This window comes from Motacilla alba, chromosome 1A, assembly GCF_015832195.1.
Source record: "Motacilla alba alba isolate MOTALB_02 chromosome 1A, Motacilla_alba_V1.0_pri, whole genome shotgun sequence".
Lineage (NCBI taxonomy): Eukaryota > Metazoa > Chordata > Aves > Passeriformes > Motacillidae > Motacilla > Motacilla alba.
Genome location: NC_052031.1, coordinates 63423730 through 63443209, shown reverse-complemented (window position 1 = coordinate 63443209; position 19480 = coordinate 63423730). Strand labels below are relative to the sequence as shown.

The 19480-nt window shown below is 42.2% G+C and overlaps 2 protein-coding genes across 2 annotated transcripts; one reads left to right on the top strand and one right to left on the bottom strand.

Moving 5' to 3' along the window:
• Positions 1-203: 203 nt before the first annotated feature.
• Positions 204-2705, bottom strand: LOC119708306 (probable G-protein coupled receptor 19). The gene has a single exon (XM_038154531.1). It carries the CDS (start codon positions 1819-1821, stop codon positions 598-600), a length of 1224 nt encoding a protein of 407 aa, XP_038010459.1. The 5' UTR covers positions 1822-2705; the 3' UTR covers positions 204-597.
• Positions 2706-5153: 2448 nt separating this feature from the next.
• MRPS35 (mitochondrial ribosomal protein S35) lies at positions 5154-18141 on the top strand. The gene is made up of 8 exons (XM_038154976.1): positions 5154-5334; positions 6841-6884; positions 7732-7899; positions 8292-8352; positions 9218-9357; positions 9771-9880; positions 10367-10436; positions 17688-18141. Exons 1-8 carry the CDS (start codon positions 5154-5156, stop codon positions 17958-17960), a joined length of 1047 nt encoding a protein of 348 aa, XP_038010904.1. The 3' UTR covers positions 17961-18141.
• Positions 18142-19480: the final 1339 nt, after the last annotated feature.

The following is a 19480-nucleotide window of genomic DNA, read 5'->3' as shown; positions in this document are numbered from 1 at the left end:
CAACGCCTTCTGCAGTCAAACTCTGCTGAAACAATCTGCTGCAACTTTTCCAGGAGGAGGTTATTCCCAAAGAGAAATGGAGGCACAGGAAGACTGGAAGGAGACATAATCCTAGAATAGTTTAGGTTGGAAAAGACCCCTTAGATCATCCAGTCAAGCCATTAACCCAACATCACCCTGTCCACCAGACCAGTGGGGTCTAAACAAGAGGGGCAAGCCCAGTGCAGGAATATCCCCAGGGACAGGAAGGAAGGAAGCCTAGATGGCTTTGGGTGGATTTGGGTTTTCTACACTATGGCCCATCCCTTACAGGGATTATAACAAGCCGTATTTCTTTCTTTCCCTTTTTTTCCTACAGACAGAGAGTATAAGGGCTCTTGTAGATTCCAGGAAAGGAGTTCCCCAAAGCAGGACATGAAAACTGAAATAAAATAGAACAAATGCATCAAAACCAAGCCATTAAATATTACAGAACATTTATTTTTTTTCTACCTTAGGAGCTGGTCTAAAATATGTACCTATTTATTGCTTCAAAAGAGTGAAAGATCCTCCTTCTTCTAGGGGAACATGGCACCCCCACAGGTCATCCATTCCTTTTCACAGTAATGCAACCCTCCTGGCAAATGTATTTGTGGGATTGGACTCACCAGGCCTGGCAAGCTCATACTCCTTGACTTCTCTGTTAAAAGCATCACGGTGGAGTCTTTGGTGAGGATGGGCTGGGATAACGTAATTATTTTCACCTGTCCTGGAACTGGTGGTAATGGTGTAGATGTTGCTTCTGGGGTATTTCCACACACAACAAATTTCTTGCATTCCTCTTCTGAAATCTGCATTATAGATGTAGAAGAGGATTGGCTTAGAGGCTGAGGAACTGAAAGAGATACAGGTGATGGCCAGGAAAAGCAAGGAGCTCTTTCTGTAGTCTGTTTCCTGTGGGTGCCACAACTGTACCATGAAGAAAGGCAGCCAGGACAGAAGAAAATCCAAGACGAAGATGAAGAGCATCTTGACAGTTTTCACTTTTCTTCGTAAGACAAGATTCATTGTCCTCCTTCCAGCTGCGTCCTCAGTGCTACTTCTCCAAATGTAGATGAAGAGTTTCTGGTAGCAGAGGATAATGAGGAGTGATGGGATCAAAAGCAACAGCACTGAGAGGTGGAGGACACCAGAGGCAGCTCCTAGCCAAGAACTGGGGAGGAAAAAGTTGCAGTGGTGGTCACTGCTGGAGCCATACAGAAAACATGCTGGTGATGCAAACAGAGCACCACAGAGCCAACAGACCAGAGTCATTCTCTTGGCTATCTCCCTGGAAACTCTAAAATTCAGGGGATGGATGAGAGTGTAGCATCGATCCACGCTGATGGCGAGGAGCACGTAGATCTGGACCCCGGGCGTGAGGTACTGGATGTACCTGACCAGCCGGCACACGCCGCTGCCCAGCATCCACCGCCCCGAGCTCAGCTGCAGCAGCAGGAAGGGCGCGCTCCCCACGCTGCTCACGAGGTCGGCGCAGGCCATGGACACCACAAAGTAGTTGGTGGTGGACTGTGTCCTCCTGCTCCTGTGGATCACTAAGCAAACGAGGAAGTTTCCCAAGACAGAAATCAGCCACAGCACTCCCCAAACCACGCTGGCAGCTACGATTTCCCCCGGCCTCAGCCCATACTCTACCAGAGAGTGGTTCCTGCTGGGGCTGGCTCCTGGGACTGGAGGTTCTGCCATCTCGTAGCCAGCAGGAGGGGAGGAGGCTTTGGGGCTGCTCGTATTCTGCAGCAGGAGCAAGGTAAGGACAAGAACAGGACCACTGCTGTTATCCATCCTGCGAGCAAACTCAGCTACATCCTTTGCTCAGGCTGCAGACAGAGAGGAGAGAAAAGGTTTTGTTGAACCACTCTGTGTGAAAGGCCCAAAGTAACCAATAAAAGATAACTCTAAATACTCCATACTCCTTAGAGCAGTAGATTTCAGAGAAAAGGGTCAGAAATATATGGTGACACAATGTGGCATGGCAGAGAACATTAAGTTTTATGCAGATTTTTAGGAATGGCCTGAGTATTTCAGACAGGTATCTCTGTCCACAGAAAGATTAGTGTCCCGTTCACAGTTGCAGACTGAGGTGCCATGTCACCAGTGCAGGTAAGCTGCAAACTGAGCGAGCAGAACGTGCCCCACTGATCCCAGAAATGAGCTGTACTTCCTGCTGTCCATGGAAGTGTCAGAAAAGCAGACCAAGAGGGTCCCTGCATCCATGACTTGACCTTGAGCTTTGAAGAAGGAAAATACTGAGGGAGGAGGTCAGCATCCTCAGACAGATGAGATGAGAGGTTGGGGAAGGGATGGGGGAGCTTTTTAAGTTCCAGCAGTGGAGCCTTATCTTATCTTGTCAGCACTGTCAATACATGTGTGTGCAGTCAGCTGCTGGGCATCTCTGTGATCTGGAAAAAATCCAGGGAGATGGGGAATGTCCTTACCTTGGTCAGGGGCCTTCCACCCAGGCAGCAGCAAGGCTGACCCTTCACAGCAGCCCAAAGGTTCTGCGAGTCTATGGGTGACCCAAGGGACAACTGAAGGACTGCCCGAAGCAACTGACACCAACAGTCAACCATAACCTCTGCCCTCGATTTTGTAACAGAGCTCTACAAGCTGAGAATCACTGTGGCCCAAGTGCAGCACCCAGCACTGGGCCTTGCTGAACCTCATCCTGTGCAGCCTGTCCAGGTCCCTCTGCAGAGCCTTCCTACCCTCCTGCAGATCAACAACGCTGGCACAAATCGTTGTCACCTGCTGGCTGCCCAGTGGGGCACTTGGCACCCTCAGCCATAGTTGTTGATAACGGTATCAGACACGACTGGCCTTGCCCAGCTCTGGAAGGCTAGTCACCTTTGGGTGACACGTTTTCCATGATAACAACATATTCCTTGATAAGCATATGAGCAACCAGACCCTGCTCCCCTCCAATGCTCAGTAAATGGGGTTTTCTGAACAGGTTCACACTTTCAGAATTTCAGAACTTTAACACTCATTGTCTTGCCTGCCACCTGACACTCAAGCCCTTCAGGAAACAGTTTTCAATTCCATACTGGTTTTATTCCCTCTCCTCCTCCTGCTGATTTATCCCAGGCAGGAAGATGCCAAGTTCCTCTTCCTAAGCATCTCTGAAATCAAATGAAGTGAAGGGTTGGAAAAGGCCTGGTAGCCAAATGGGAGAGGTCCTCTGTTAAAAATTCCTCTACAAATCATCACCAACTTCTGCTGTAAGAGAGCATTGAAATTCCTGGGGTCTTGGAGGCACTGACACTGATATTGCAGGTCAGTGCTGGCCACGGTGTCACCAGCAGAGCAAAGAGCTCATGGGCTCAGACACCTGTGGATCTCCTCCCATTAAAACCAGCAGGTGGTGAAAGTATGGGAATGTGCTGCTTTCCAAATTTTGTAAAATATTACTAAATATAAATTCCTCCTCTGGAATGTGGCCATCGAGAAAAGATGTTGGACTCTGGGTTGGTTGTGCTGCAGCAGAGAGGAAAATTGAATTACTAGTTTATCACTGCAAAAGTCCAATTTGAAAGCAGGAAAGAGAAGCAAATGGAGCAGGAAGTCAATTTTCCAGTAAGGAAAAACATTCACAGGCATTCAATTCTCCTTGTTCTGATTCCACATGATGTTTGTCAATGTTTTGATTTTCTAGATATAAACAAATCACATAGTCCTTTCTGTTTACATGGTTTCCTTAGATTTTTTTTCTCCTCTTACATTTCCTGTTGTTCAGGATGATATACTAGTATATTTTACACAATATGAATACATCATGGATAAAATTGTGCATATCTGTTTCAACCACACTTGGAAATCTGGGCAGTTTACTGGGACCACCTGTGCTACCAACAGTTTTGTTTCCCTATCAAGATTTATTTTGTGGCTAAAACATTAGGAGAGCTGAAAGGAGCTTTCCCTGGAAAAGGAGGTTCCATGCTGTGTTCCAGAGGAAACTCTCAATGTGCCTGTTGGTATTTCACTTCATTCTTAGTGAGTTCTAAGGCTTCAGCTCTGAGCAGTATCCATGTCTTTAATACAGGACTTTCCAGGCAGCTCTTTGGATTACTTTTACTTTGAAGCTCTTTCACTATGAAATGCAAGTCAAAATCTTGAGCCCCTTTTGCAGTGTATTTGCTAGAAAAGTCACAGTCCATTGTCATTCAGATGAGGTGTTCAGCGTGTCTCAGATGTAGCACAGCACAATTCAATTTGTTCTGCACCAAAAAAAGGGGGCCTGAAGGATCTTGTGGGAAGAGGTGAATGTGAGACAGGAAGCTCTTGTTGAACAGCATGAAGGAAAGATTAATGCCATCAAACTTTTAGCAGAAGGTTTTGATTACTAGTTTTAAGAAATACACAGGACTGTGTTTTATCCTAGCGAATTTTACTGGCTATCGTATTTCAATTTACAGCTACGCTGACTTAAACTTTTCTTCATTAGCTGCTGTCTAGATCTGCTGTTCGGAACTGTATTGTATGGCTGTTTTCACCAGTCCTCCTTCCCTTCGGTTATGGGAGGAAAAAGTAACTCCGTCAAAAATAAATTGAAGGAGACTATGGGGAGAAATTGTGTTTTAACTTGTGAGGGGGAAAAAACTTGACTTGGAGGAGACTTGAGGGGGGCCCTCATGGCCATCTGCTGCTTCCTCGTAAGGAGAATAGGAGGGGAAGCTCCGATCTCTGCTCTGTGACCAGGAACAGGACTTGGGGAATGGCCTGAAGTTGTGTCAGAGGAGCTTTAGGCTGGATATCAGAAAAGGTTCTTTCCCCAGAGGGTGTCGGGCACTGCCCAGGCTCCCCAGGGAATGGTCACGGCCCCAAGGCTGCCAGAGCTCCGGGAGCATTTGGACAAGCTCTCAGGGATGCACAGGGCGGGATTGTTGGGGTGTCTGTGCAGGGTCAGGACACGTTTCCAACGCGGGATATCCCCAGCTCGGGGCTCCGCAGCACCGCTCAGGGGCAGCGCCCGGGACGCCTGCGGCTCCTCCCGGGGCAGAGCGGGCCCGACAGGGCTCCGTGAGGGCGGCGCTGCCGCGTTCGCCCGTGCGGGGCCGGGCCCGAGCCGGCCGCCGTCGCGCCGGGCGGGGCCGCGGGAGGAGCGCGGCGGGGCCGGGATGGCGGCGCGGGCCGGGCGGTGCTGCCGGGCTGGGCTGAGCTGCGGCGCTCTGCTCTCCCAGGCTCTGTTCTCCCAGGCTGTGCTGTCCCAGGCCGCCGGGGCCACGCATCGCTGGGGACGCGTCTCTTTTTCGTCGGCGCCCGCGGTGAGCGGCAGGGAAGGGCCGCAGCCTCAGGAAGGTGAGCGCGGGGTGAGCAGGGCGGTCGGGCTGCACCGCCGGCATGGCGGGACGCACGGCAGGCAGGGCTGCGGCGGAGCGGTGCCTGTGTTGGGTTGTTCCCAAGGGGAATTTCATCGCTGTGTGTACTCCTGGGAAGCCGTTGATGTCGTGCCTGGCCAATGCCAATGGTCTCGGTTTTCCCGGCCTTTTCCCGGTGCGCATCTGGAGCACGCCAGGTCGCTGAAAGCGCCTCTGAGTGATGTCCTGTGACGCTGTAGTAGCTAAAAGTATCATGTCCTGGCCTGAAATTACAGATGTTTGTAACAGAAATAGTAGAGTTGCTGTGACATGTGGCTGTATGCGAAAGCACCACGAAAAAGGTAGGTCGAGGGATAAAGGAATGCTGAATATTATCTGTTGGAGCCCTGAACGGATGGATGTACGGTTCGGTTTAAGATTTTAATAGCAAGAAAAGGATGAAGAGACATAAAGTTCTCAGATAAGGGAAACAAATAACATGTGAAATCCGCAAGTTTTTTATGGGATAGGGTTGTAAGACATGTGAATGATATAAAAAAGAACCCAAATATCCCTTCTTAAATCTCAGTCATTGCTCTGTGCTAAATATGTACAATCGATGAAACCTCTTGAGTTCAAACTAGATTTGAAAATAAATGTCATCAGGTTCACGTTTGTATGTCTGAAGCCACATTATATTCTGGTGTGTTTTTTGGACAGTGGGGTTTGGAAGTGTTTTAGAGTTTGAGGAGGAGGAGGAGGAAATGAAGACGAACAGGCATGCAAAGATCAGTGTTCAGTTTGAAAATTCAGTGGTATTTGGTGGCTTAATGCATCCCTAGGGATCCCTCACCACAGCTCCAGGTGAAATCAGTGAGCTATAAAGTAGAGCCAGGAGAAGCCCAGACCTGAAATGGATTAAACTCTTTCACTTCCTGTTCCACTTGCCCTGGAACTGCAGGGCAAGGATCTGCGGGGCAAGGAACTGCGGGGAACAGGATCAAGGTGTTTCCCATCCCCAGTCCTAGAAGAGAAACAATCCAATGTCCCAACTGTTCATGCAGGGGTTAGTTGTGCTGCAGAGTGGCACAGAAGAGGGTGTGAAGCTGTGCTGTCAGAAGGAAAGGATGGAGCCATGGCACTTTCCTTTTGGATATAGGAACTCTTAAATTTATCCATCTTGGTGGAGAGTGATTTGTGATTGCTGTGTGGGAAAGAGGAAAGTGAGCATAGGAATGAAGGCAAAGGTATCCTTTTTTTTTTTGTCCTTCATTTTTGTCCTCCAAGTTCTTTTTTATCCTATTTTTTACAAAATTAATTGATAATCTTCAGTATTGAGTATCTAATCTTCCCCTTCTTCCATGTAAAGATTGGGGAGTACTACTGGATATTGTCAGAACACAACAAAAAATACAGAATTATGCTACATTTTTTGCTCCCAAAACTATAGAATAATTTATTTTAAAAATATGTTTTTGTTAATCTCTTTTGTTATTCCTTCTTTCAGGTTCAGTAAGGAGAAGAGGCAGGACACCGCAGTTTGCAAGATCAGTAAGTACTGAAATTTACAGGTAGTTCAGGTGTTTGAGAAAGTTTTCTAAGCTGTGTGTTGTTTCAGTTTGCCTAGCAGCCCCTTCTGCAGTCAAATCCTGATGAAACAATCCCCTGGGACCATTCCAGGCCAGCACCTGCCTTCTGTAACCTTTTCAGTTTTCAATGTTATCAAAAATATAACACTAAGCTGATGGTTAACTTGCACTGACACCATGTAGTGCAGGTCTGAAAATAACTTGAAGTTGCTTTTCCAATAACCCAAACATGTCAATGTTGTTTTCAAACTGAGTTTACAGGAATTGTGCTGCTTGCTTGCTGGCATAAAGCTTTTCTTTTTCTAAGAGCATTTGACTGAAATGATGGTCAGTTTTTGGGAGGTATATGCTGTTTCTGCAACGTACTGATACATTTTCCCTACACTGGAATTTCTATGGCAAGGAATTTCAGGGTTATTAATGATGAACTGTTCCATACAGAATTCCAGACTTTTAGAACTCATTGTCTTGTCCCCCACCATATGTTCAGGCCCTTTAGGAAATAGAGTTTGCAATTCTGTGCTGGTTTGAGGGGGAGGGAAGGGAGAACCCTCCTGATTCTAAGGCAGGAAGATGGCAAATTCTTCCTAGGCATCTCTGCCATCAAATGCAGTGGAAGATTGGGAAAGGCTGGCAGCTAAGGAAAAGGCTTTCTGCTCTACAAATCAGCACTAACTTTGGCTCTAAAGATGTCTTGAAATGTCCAGCCGTTGGAATTGGTTCCTGAAATCATTGTTTGATGTGTTGATCCTGCCTTGTCTTACATTCCTGTATCATCTGTCCCACGTGTCCCCTTTTCCCTTGATCAGGCTGCACCCCCCAGGACAGAGAGGATGGCTGTGGATCAGGACTGGAGCAGTGTGTACCCAACAGCAGCTGCCTTCAAACCTGCCTCTGTGCCTCTCCCAATCCGAATGGGTTACCCAGTGAAGAGAGGAGTGCCTCCACCAAAAGAAGGCAACTTAGAGCTTATCAAGGTAAAACATGTGTCATGGCTGGGGGGTCACTTTTGGAGTCACTGTTCGCTAAGGCTGTGCAGCTTTGATTGGAATATTTGTCTTGGAGACTGCTTTCTGCTATTAAGTCACATAATCCTCTCAAGTTTCTAAGTGATAACAAATATAAAGTTAATTACCAAGTGAATGATATCAGGAGACTTTTTAGGATGGTCATGCCTGTGACTCTTGTCACAGAGTTAAGTCTTTCCCTAAATCAGACTTGAGAAGAGTCTGCTTAGATGATTATTTCCTTAAGCATGTTATACTGCCTTAGCAAATGTGAGAAGTGTAATCAGATTTCAGTAATGCCCATTTACTTCTGATCAGACAAAAAGCTATTAGTTAGGTAACTCTTAATTTGTCTGTTTCAGATCCCCAATTTTTTGCATCTTACTCCTCCTGCAATTAAGAAGCACTGTGCCGCTCTTAAAGGTGAGAGGGGATTTGAGGTTTTTCTGATGTTTTTGTTTGTTTAGTTGGTAGGTTTTTTCTTTTTAAACCATCTCTGGAAGTTTTCAGACAAAGCAAGGTGTAACTGTGTGTGCTGGAGGTCAGGCATGGTACACTTGTGGAGCTGGCTATTCAGCTGGCTGTGGCTGGTACTGTCTGCTTTCCTGCTGAGTTGATGAACTGATGAGTTGATAGTTCAGTGCTTTACAGAAGGTGAGTGATGAATGCGACTGAGTTCTCAGAGAACTCTCTGACTGAACAGGCTTCAGTCATTGGCCATTATGGGCTGCATTTAATGACCAAAGAGCTATTAATATGAGACCCTCTGTGAGAGCAGGGTCTGCTGGGGAGATACAGGATTTACTGGAGACCAGGAGCATCATTCTACCCAGCAAACCTGTGAGGGGAACCTGATGAACTCAGGCAAAGGAAGCCTGTTTTGTGATGAGGGTGGTGAGACACTGGAAGAACTTGCCCGCTGAACCTGTGGATATCCCATCCTGGTTGGACAGGGCTTTGGGCAGCTGGATCTAGTAAAAAATCCCCAAAGCAGTAGGGTCACTTCCAACCCAAACCATTCTGTGATCCTGTTTGGCAGTTGTGAGACTGCATTTGCAGTACTGTGTCCTGTTTTGGGGAAGCCAGTGCAAAGAGAGACATGGCAATACAGCAGCAAGTCCAGCAGAAACACTGCTGTTACCTAAATGAGTATGGTTTCTAAGACTAGTACTTTTAAAAACGTATATTGCAATACATTTGAAAGAAAAAACACCCAGCCAAATATACGAGAGGTACAGGTATATAACATACAGATATTACTCAGAGTGTTTTTCTCTTTATTGTACAGATTTCTGCACTGAATGGCCAAGTGCTCTGGACAGTGATGAGAAATGTGAACAGCATTTTCCCATTGAAATTGAAACAGTAGATTATGTTTCTTCAGGGACTTCTATTCGGAATCCCAAAGCAAGAGTGGTGACCTTAAGAGTAAGTAGTAGTTTTGGTAAACAGCCTTTGTTTCAAACCCCTGAATGCTTGGCTTTCTTCTCCAAACATGCTAGTGTGGTCTTCTGTAAGTGAGAGAAATGGAGGGAATTCAAGATCACACACAAGTGAGTACATCTGTGTGTTCCTGACCAAATCTGTCCATTCATATTCACTGGCCTTGGGACTTTTAAGCCATTGTGGGGATATGGGGATACTATGCAGGTATATATTTTTTGAATACTCACATTATTCTTGCCTTATGTTAAGACTTCAGCATGATACAATCCGAAGAAATTCTGCAAATGCATCCTGAATAGCTCTCCTTGATAGAAGATCTGCCTGTCTCAAGTACTTCCAGAGTTCAGAGTTTGGATTTTCCAAGGAATTAAAGTTGTTTTCTCCTTTTCTTGAAGGTTAAACTTTCTAACCTGAATTTGGATGACCATGCAAAGAAGAAGCTCATTAAGCTCGTGGGAGAGCGGTACTGTCAGGAGACAGATGTGCTCACAATTACAACAGACAGGTGAGCTGCCAGAAGGACACAAAGATATTGTAGGAATGCCTACAGCTGAGAAAGGACTGGGTGTCTTCCAGTAGTACCAGTTATTGTCTTGGTGAATTATTATAATTTAAGGCTAAAATGGGACTTAATTAACACTATTACTGTTATTAACTGTTTTTAACAGTTAATAAAAGAGTTTTAAAAACAGTTTTAAAAGAGTTCAGACTTAATGTATGTTGGATTCCACTTTGACACAGGGAGCAAAGAAGTTTCTCATGTCTCCATAAGATTTGTAAATCCTTGGATATTGTATATTTTCCTGCTGCCTTGCAGCTGCCCATTCTCCTGTGCTCTTAGTACTCAAGCCTCTATGATATTATTCTTGGTTGTGTGGAATTGAGAAGTACACAGGAGTCAAGCACTCATTTCCTAAGATTCCCTACATTACACAGTAGAAAATGTGATGGTTTAAACCTTTTGTTCTGAAAAATGTTTCTGCATTTCCAGGTGTCCCCTAAGAAGACAGAACTATGATTATGGCATGCACCTGCTCACAGTTCTGTACCACGAATCCTGGGTAAGAAGTTGTGCATGGACTCTCTAAATGTGTTCTCTGTCATATTTTAAAGTAAATGACCTTACAATTCTATTCTCTTCCAACTCACTTTTCTTCAAATTAACCAAGAGAACATTTTGCAGGATTCCAAACTCCTGTCTGTTAATTAGGATGTGTCTTTTCTTGGGCTCTTCCTGGGCTGCAGTAAACCATGGCTGTCATTTTGAAGCGTTCTTAAATGCTCTCTCACATACCTTGTCTCAAGCTGACTGCTTTCCTGAGCTCCCTCTTGCTTAGAAAAGGGGCAGCCTTCCCACTTTCTGACTACAGATGTTCCTTTCACAGGGAATTCTTCACACTTGTCTCCTGTATTTTTGTGATTGTGTTGGTGCCCTTCAACAATTTTACAGGCATTTTTTACAGAAAACAAATGAGCAGTCTGAACTGAAATTGTTGTTAGTGGAAATCCATAGTAATGTTTTGGATGACTGAGCTTTGTTCAAATGTCCCATTTCACTATCCCATTGTTTGAGACAGACAAAGCCTTCATCATCTCCATATGTCACTCTTACAGAAGTTGTACCTTATCCACTGCTAAAACTCATACTTACTGTTTTCAGTTGTTGTAGAGTAGGAAATGTCTGTATTTAGCAATTTTTATGAATTGTTCTTGATTTTGATCACTGCAGTGCTAATGTTAAGAACATCCTAAGGAGGATGAGATATATTTCCCTTTCAGTGGCAGTTGCCTTGAAGGATAATTTTGTAATTGTAGGGTGCATCAAATTAAATCGGTGGTGAAAAATAACATTTGCTGTAGATTTCAAGTACACATGGATGTTTTTCTCCTCAACAGCATCACATTGCATTACAAATCTTAAATTAATGGCAGACTAGTTTCCAGTATTAAGCAATGACAAGAGAGCTAGACAGTGCTCGCTTTATTAACTTCAGACAAACACCATGGCTGTGCTGGGCTCCAGCTTTAATTAGTGCTGGCAGACAGGGCTATGCAATATTGATATGGGAGTGTGCAGTGTGTATTGAATATGCACAAGTCTCTTGCACTTTTATTACCTTTCATCCTCCACGTTAATATTTGATGAGTTCATCAATCAGTTGTAATTGTCTTTGATTCCCATGAAAAATTAATGGTTTCCTGAGACATGGGATTTTATTTTGTGTGACATGTTTTATTTTGTGGCACAGTTTTTTCCCCCCTGATCAGGGATAAAGCCTTTTAATAACTTGCTGAAAGATAATTTGGATCCATTTTGTAAACCATGAGCAAACAGTGTGTGGTTTATTTTCTTTTACAGGAACTTAAATATTGGAGGGGGATGGATAGGGCCTGGCCTTCCATTTAGGCAGTAACATCAGTTCTGTTTGCAGAACTAATAGTAGGATTTGAGACTTTCCCAGCAGAGAAGTGCCACACTGTTAATGCATGTGGCTGATGGAATTGAATCAAAGATGAGAGAAGTGTTCCAGTCTTGCTGAGTAAAGGAAAGCTGAATCCATATAACTTCTGCCCTCAAGCCTGAAAATTTTGCCCATGATCTCTTTAAACATGGCAGAACTCCTATGATTTATGTTATTATCTGGATTACTGCATTTTTTCAATGGGAAGCATGTATACGGGGAAATGTTATATGCAGCTATACATTAGGAAATGGAATTTCAAGTGTAATTGTGTTTTAGTTTCCAGCTATGCATCATCTTTTATTACAGTTACAAATGCAGTATCAGACCCATGAATTCAGTTGTTTTAAAAACTGTCTTATAAATCTTGAAAACCTAAGAATGTTCATTTATTTTCTCACTCTAAAATACTTGGAGCTGTTTTGCTTCCTATTCACTAGTTGTCTGGTTATTAATCAGATATTTTTGTTTTATTAGCTTTCAGAATATATTAATTAGATGGCTGACTTGCTCCAATTAGTAAGAACTGAATTTCTCTTCTTTGGACATCTGTGATTTCTTTCATATTATCCCCCAGGACCTCTGCCTGGATTGAATTAATCATTGAAAGAGTGAGCTATATAGATGGGTTATTAATCAGCAGCTTAACCAGTTGTATTTTTGCTGCCTTCAAATGCTGGTACTGCTTGAATGCTGTAACATCACTCCAAACCTGGATGTGTGTTAATGGTACGAGTGTTTTTTAAAGAGTTAGAGTTTGCTGCCCTCGAGTGGTTGAAAGGATCATGGATGGATTTCTTCACACAGCTTGGATTAATAGTTTATCGCTCTAGAGTCCAATTCTGTCAGGAGTTGAAAGCAGGAATGAGAAGCAAATGCAGCACAAAGTCAATTTTCCAGTAAGGAAAAACATTAAGAGTAATTAAATTTTTATTGCTCCAGTTCCATATGGTGTTTCAGCATACACAGGATGAGGGAGAGTGAAGGATCTCGATTCAGCCTTGCTAAGCTGGGATCTTGAAAGATTACTAAAAAGTTGTCCTGGATTTTCTATTCTCCACTGCTTCTTACAGTAAGAAACAGAAAGCTGAGGGAAGGAAAAAAATTAAGAATGGGCAGACAGCATGACACTGGAGGCTTAACTAAAATTTATCAACCCTGCAGCTGTACAGCTTGATTGAATTTCAGGGGAACTACTTATCCATTTCTTTTTAGAGCTGTCAGTGGCAAGCCACTGGTGGGATGCAGTGTCTGTGTTTGCATGCTGAATGGGTATTTTTACATGACCACTGATGATAACACTCAAATCCATCATACAGCTTTTCTTTAGGCTTCATCTTTATTTTTTTTCAACTACAGTCATTTTAAGCCATTCCAAATACACATAATTTTTTACCATTTCAGGTTGTGCCAGTAATACTTGGTAACAGCAGAATTTTTCAATTTCATAGTGAGAGTTTACCTTGTAATTCAGCCTAAAATATGTGGAAAAGATATGAGTCCACTGTTGAAACCTAAGCAGGCCTCTGGCTACTTAGGATTTGAAAACTCATGTTAGGAACACTCAGGATGTTATGACATGGGAATTGTACAGTTGCAGTGGCAGGTGGAGGAGGCACTCAAGTCTTGCTGAAGCTCGCAGGGCACCTTTAGTATCACTGAAGATGTTCAGGGTGAAGTTCCTGACTTGGGGACCTTAGAACAATGAAGGGTGGTGTAACTGTGCCCTCCCTACCTAGAACTGGCTTCTCTCTCAGTGTGGTTTAAGTAATGCCGACTGAGGCTGAAGTGAGGCTGGTCTCTAAATGTTGGAATATGTCCTTTGTTTTGAACCATGGATTCCATGGATGCTCACCAGAATCAGAGAGCTGAGAGAGTCCTCATCAGTAATGGGAGCCAGAAAAGGTAAAGCTAAAGTGGCTTTATCCCTATCTCTGAGTTCAAACATTTAAAATCAAAGGAAGGGGGTTTATGACAGGAAATGTGTATTCTAGTAGAAGAAGGTTGCACTTTTTTTTATACCTCTTGGAACCAAAAAGGATGAGCATTCCAGCAAAAGGTTGCATTAGGAATTGTCTTTGTAATATTTCTGACTGTAGTAAGCTTTTTGCAATACCTGGTGCTTAAGCTCCATGTTTCTTGTTGCTGGAGGAACAAGGCTCCTTTTCGATGCATAAATACAATTTTTGAGGCTGTTCAATTTTCAGTCTATGTTGGAGTGAAACAAAGTCTCATGGAGCATAGATATTAATAAACTGAAGAGAAAATAATCATGGATTTTTAATATCACTGATCTCTCTTGATGAGATCAAAGTCTTATCTGATCAGCCTTCCAAAAACAAAGTGAGGTAGATAAATGCCTTACAAATGACCTTTTCAGAAACCTGGATTTTCCAGAAAATGCATGCAGCTACTAGAGAAATGCATGCAGCCTAGAGAAATTAGATACTGTCCTTAGTTTTGAAAGAGGCATTTAAAGAACTTTGCTTCCCCTCAAAAATAATCCTTTCAAAATACCTGGTCTTTGCTAAACAGCATTAAATATTTAATCATTCATACCACTCACAAGAAAATTAACCAACTTGAGTCATGTTTTTAATTGCCCTCAAGATTTCTATGTGCCACGAGAGAAATTTTAGTTAAAATGTTTTTACCAAAAGGAAGATGAGGGAACTGAAAATTTTAAGCCTCTGTATCACTGCAGCAACAAAATTGTGCAAGTTACACAGGCAGAAAAAACCCCAAGCACATTGATGGTGAAATGCCTGCTTAAGAGATCCCAAATTCTTTCCTTTCTTCTGCACTTTAAGGTACCATATAAAGTGAAGCCTTTTGTTAATGGCTTACATCTAAAAAGCAACTTCACTGTCCAAAGTCTATTTTAGCATTCATACTCCTTCAGAATTCAGATTAAGCATTGTAAAGGTTTGTAAATCTCCCAGAATACTGGCTTAAACTGTAGTATAAAATATTTGCTTAGAAATAAATCCTTATTATGTTTATGGGATTGAAAAAACAATTCTTTATCTTTGCATTAGGAAGTGAAAAAACAGCCTTTTATGCTTCTTTATTCATAGGTTTAGATCTTTGACTTTATATGGAAAATTGTTTTCTGATGTTTTGGTTTGGGGTTTTTTTGATTCCTATTGTAAATTTTTTAAGAGGAAAAGGTTGAAAGTATCAGCTGAGTGCATCTTTAGCCAAGCTGGATAATACTGAGATACTGTCTTGTGTGTAATAGAATGAGGAAACCATTTTTAGAGAATTCTTATTTTTAACCTGGTTCACAAATTGGGGATTCTAGGAAAATGTTACACAATATCACACTTGGATTCCACTTCTTACAGTTTTATTCTCATCTTTAAGACTGCAGTTTTAAAACTGGTGAACAGTTCTTAACATGTTCACTAATGTGTTAAATCTGCAGAGGACAAAAATAATTCAACTAATAAAATTTGAGTGATAAAGTCCTAATTTTTGAACTTTATTTAATTGTCCCTATTAGTTTTATTCATAACACTTTAAACCGAGACTGCATCAGGTGTAACATTTCCACTGTTAAGGCTTCATGGTGCTTGTCTACCCTAGAGTATGTTTCCAATTGCCTATATAATTCTACAGTCACTTCCCTCTTGCAGTAAATTCTGTTGAAAAGATATCAAAGTTTCAATTGATACAGTTTATAAAAACAAATGAATTTGGAAACCTCCCCCTACTGTCAAATCCCTTCCTGCCTTCCCTTTCACCTCCCACCATGCAGTCAAGATTTTATTTTAAAATCCATGTTTTCAACATCATTCTGCTGGGAAAGATTCCGAGAAAAAAATACTCAACAGTTGCTTTAAAATCTTGCTTTGTAATGGTCACAGGAGGTAGGGAAATCTTAATCTGTTTATCAGCATGCATCTCCAGAATCCTGTGAGTTGCTGTGTACAGAGAAGGATATTCCTGAAGAGATAAATTTAATACTGTCATTAGTCCTTGTTGTCTCTGCTATGACTTAGATGTGTTTAAAAGCCTCACAGGGATCTTTTGTTTCAACTTCAGACATGAGTTTGGTCCAGGGAGTGACCAGCAGTGTTACCCATATTCCCTTACTCCTGAGAAACCCTATCCCTGTGAGAGAGGCTTTGGCTTGAAAATTCTCTTGGAGTTCAGGGGAAAAATGTCTTGGATAGCCACTCTGCAGGTAAAGCAGAATGATGCTGTTAATTTAAAACTCTAAATCTCCACCCTGGATTGTAGGGTTTGTCAGACAGACAAGGAACACTTCACTGTGCCCACTTGTTCCAATAACGTTACAGCAGTAGAGGGCTACAGGATGTCCTTTTGTTCCTGCTCTTCCCTCCAGAAACTGAGTGAGGTCCTTTTACTCCTGTGCTTTATTATGTCCAGGGTTCAATGTCAGTCATATGAACCTTTGAGCAGTGTGAATTGCTGCTTCTGACTAAACATTTGGACTCGGACTCAAAAGACAAGAGATGCCATTTACCAGGTGCAGGACACAGCAGTTGGCAAAGTGTTTTAAATTCAGATGGAGGAATACAAGCACACAAGAGTTGCAAGGTGAAAAAAAAATCTTGGGGCTTAATTAAAGGTTATTGAATACTGTGGTTTGACTGCAGCAGCCTTGATGCTTAGTGGAAAGAATAACCTTTAAATAAACAAGTGAAAAGCAATACCAACACACACACCCCACCTTACCTCCTTCGCAGAAGAGAAAAAAACAAACAAAACATACCCTGAACAACAACAAAAAAACCCTCCTCCCCTGACTTGCAAGATGTTTTTTTGGCTCTGCATAGCACAGCTAGTAATTTACTGAAGAGCCCTTTTTGGCAAATGATTTTTAGAAAAGATAAAATCGGTGTAATGTAAAGGCTTTATTATAAGGTTTCTTCAAATATATTTCCAGAGAAATGCAAGTTTTATTTAGGCATGATTTTATAACAATTGTAAAAAAAACATGAATGGCAAAACTAAACCCAAAATGCTTCAAATTGTGATGCTTACACGGGTGAGGTAATATAAAGATATGGCATATTGGTTACATCAGTAAAGTACTAAATAATTATAAATACTCAAACATACAGCCTGCAATATATAAAAATGCAAATGTATCACTGAAGCATCTGTATTTATCAAAGTACAATAAAAAATAGCAGGTTACAGCATTTGAAATATTCCTTCAAGATTCTTTCAAGGCCTGCTGGAGAGATATTGAAAGACCAAATTGATACAGAACAAGTGTGTTTACAGGCACTGAGATGTGTCTTCTGTCAGTGCCCAACATGTGATCCTGTCTAATTTTGCAGCACTGATTAGGTAAAGGTCAGCACCTTGTGGATAGAGATTCTATTGAGCAATGTATTTTACAGGAAGAAGAAATGGGTTTCTTGGTGGCGCTTTTCTTCATGAATCACATCATGGGTTGCTCTTCAGGCACTGTCTCACTTGCCCCCCACCAGCCAGTGTAGGCAGACCAGAACCCTGTGCTAGGGACATAGTAGCTGGGTGGCTGCTTCCAGAGCTGCAGTGTTGAGGGCCCTTTAAAATTACTACTTTTGCAAGGTTTTTAGTTATTCATTAGGTACAGTCCATAAGCTTTTTCTCCCACTCTGACTCAGCCAGTTGTATCTGCCAGATACAGAAAGGACCTGATGAGTGGGAGAAAGGAGTTCATCCTGCTCATACAGGCTTGAGTTACCAGCCTTGCACTCTAGAGGAGGAAATACCTTCCACCATGAATGCAGTTTTTAAAGGGAATCGCTATGAGAGATAAATTTCTTCAAATTATTGTTGCTTTGTTTCAGTCATGGGTAGTTTCTAAGGCTGTGCATTTTCTTTCAGAAAACTGAGAAGTGGGAGAGCGAGAAATCTGAGGAAGACATGGAAGAGTATATCTGGGAAAACAGTCGCTCTCAGAAAAATGCCTTGGACACACTGCTTCGAATAAAAGCCTCAGAGAATGTCAGTAATGTCAGCAAGGAGGAGCTGCTGGCATCTGAAGTGGTTAAGAATTACAGAAACTCAGTCATTGCGCTTAAAAATGAAGGTGAAACAGAAAGTAACATGTCTCAGTACAAGGAATCTGTGAAGAAACTGCTGAATATACAAGCATGAGAAGAGCAGATCTGCAGGTACACCTGATCATTACAGAGATGTTCAGCTACTGTGTTAGTATTTCTAATGACATGTATAATTATTCAGAACTTGAGCCAAAAAAATGAAACTTGACTATGAGTTAAGTCCTGTCCATGTATCTTGTCCTTTGAATAAAGTATGTTTGGATTCATACTGGTAACTTGAATGTTTTATTCTGTGTTTTGTTAGCATGATCAGTTCAGTCCTCTGCTTAATCACATTCTGATTTCTCACACTTCTTTAGGCATTTAACCTAGAGCAACAATGTCAAAACTAATGAAATTAGTTAATACTTCCAGTTCCATTAATTCAAAGTCTGAAAATTAGGAGCTTTAAATGCTTTTCAAATGCCATTCAGATTTTTGCCTATGTGTAAAATGAAGATAATGTTGCCTAAGAGTCTGATTTGGAGAGATGGTGAAACACTCTGGACAGTTGAGGTTCTCAGTTGTTGTGAGGGCAAACAAATATCCTATGTAAAAGCACTTGTCTCTAAAATAATGGAGTAAAATAAGGTGGAAAATGGGATGGTAGTGGGAAGGTGAACCAACAGTTGTTGAGAAGATCCCAGAGTACCTGGGACAGGAAGAATGATGAGAGTTGGTGAGGTGGGTTTGTCACTAAATGGGAATGGACTGAGCCTTGGTACCCTCAGACCTGCTGACTTCTCTCTTGAATGTACCCAGGCTTTTCAAAGAAAAAGATAAAAGTTTGTAGCGTCCTATGTAGCACAGAGAAAGGATTATATGGATGTTTATCTTATATTTGATGATTTGTAGTTGAAAGAAATTGATTTAAAACTCTGGAATCACAATTTTATTGCCTTCTCACAATTGAGAAAAAAAAAACCCTACCAAACCTTGAAAGGACATAAATAAATTCTATCTTCCTGGCTTAGTAAGATTTCAACTTAAAAAGTAATTCTCTAGAAGGGGCAGAGGGAGTTGAGGATTCTGCATACCTATAAAAGAGCTGCCCATGTCAGCAGCTCGTTGAGCAGAAGCAGTGTAAGAATAAAGACATTGAAAGCTGAGGGGAATGGATTCCTGCAGCATCTCTGTGTGCTGGACTCACTCCCTGCTAGGGTTTCTCACTGTGTGCTCTGTGTGCACATACAGCCAAGGAGTGCATCTGTTCCCACTGCCAAAACACTGTCAGTTTAGGAAGGATTCTTCTTAGGACAGGATTGTTTTCATATGGTGAGAGACCAAGTTTAATGCAGCATTTCAATTCCTATGAGAATTTGCCAGAGCTGTATTTAGACTGAAAATGTTTGTCCTGTAATCCAAATTTTGCACTGGCTGACCTGATTCTTTAGTAGTCCTTCCTTTTGGATGTGTATTAATGTAAAGTTTTAGCAGAAGCTTAATAGGGGAAAGTTTCAGCCATTATCAGGTTGCTCCTTTATCCAGGGACAATGAGGGTAATGTTTAAAATTCCCATTTGAAATGGGAACATCTGTGTAATTCCAAATCTTCTCTGAACAGCCATGAAACCAA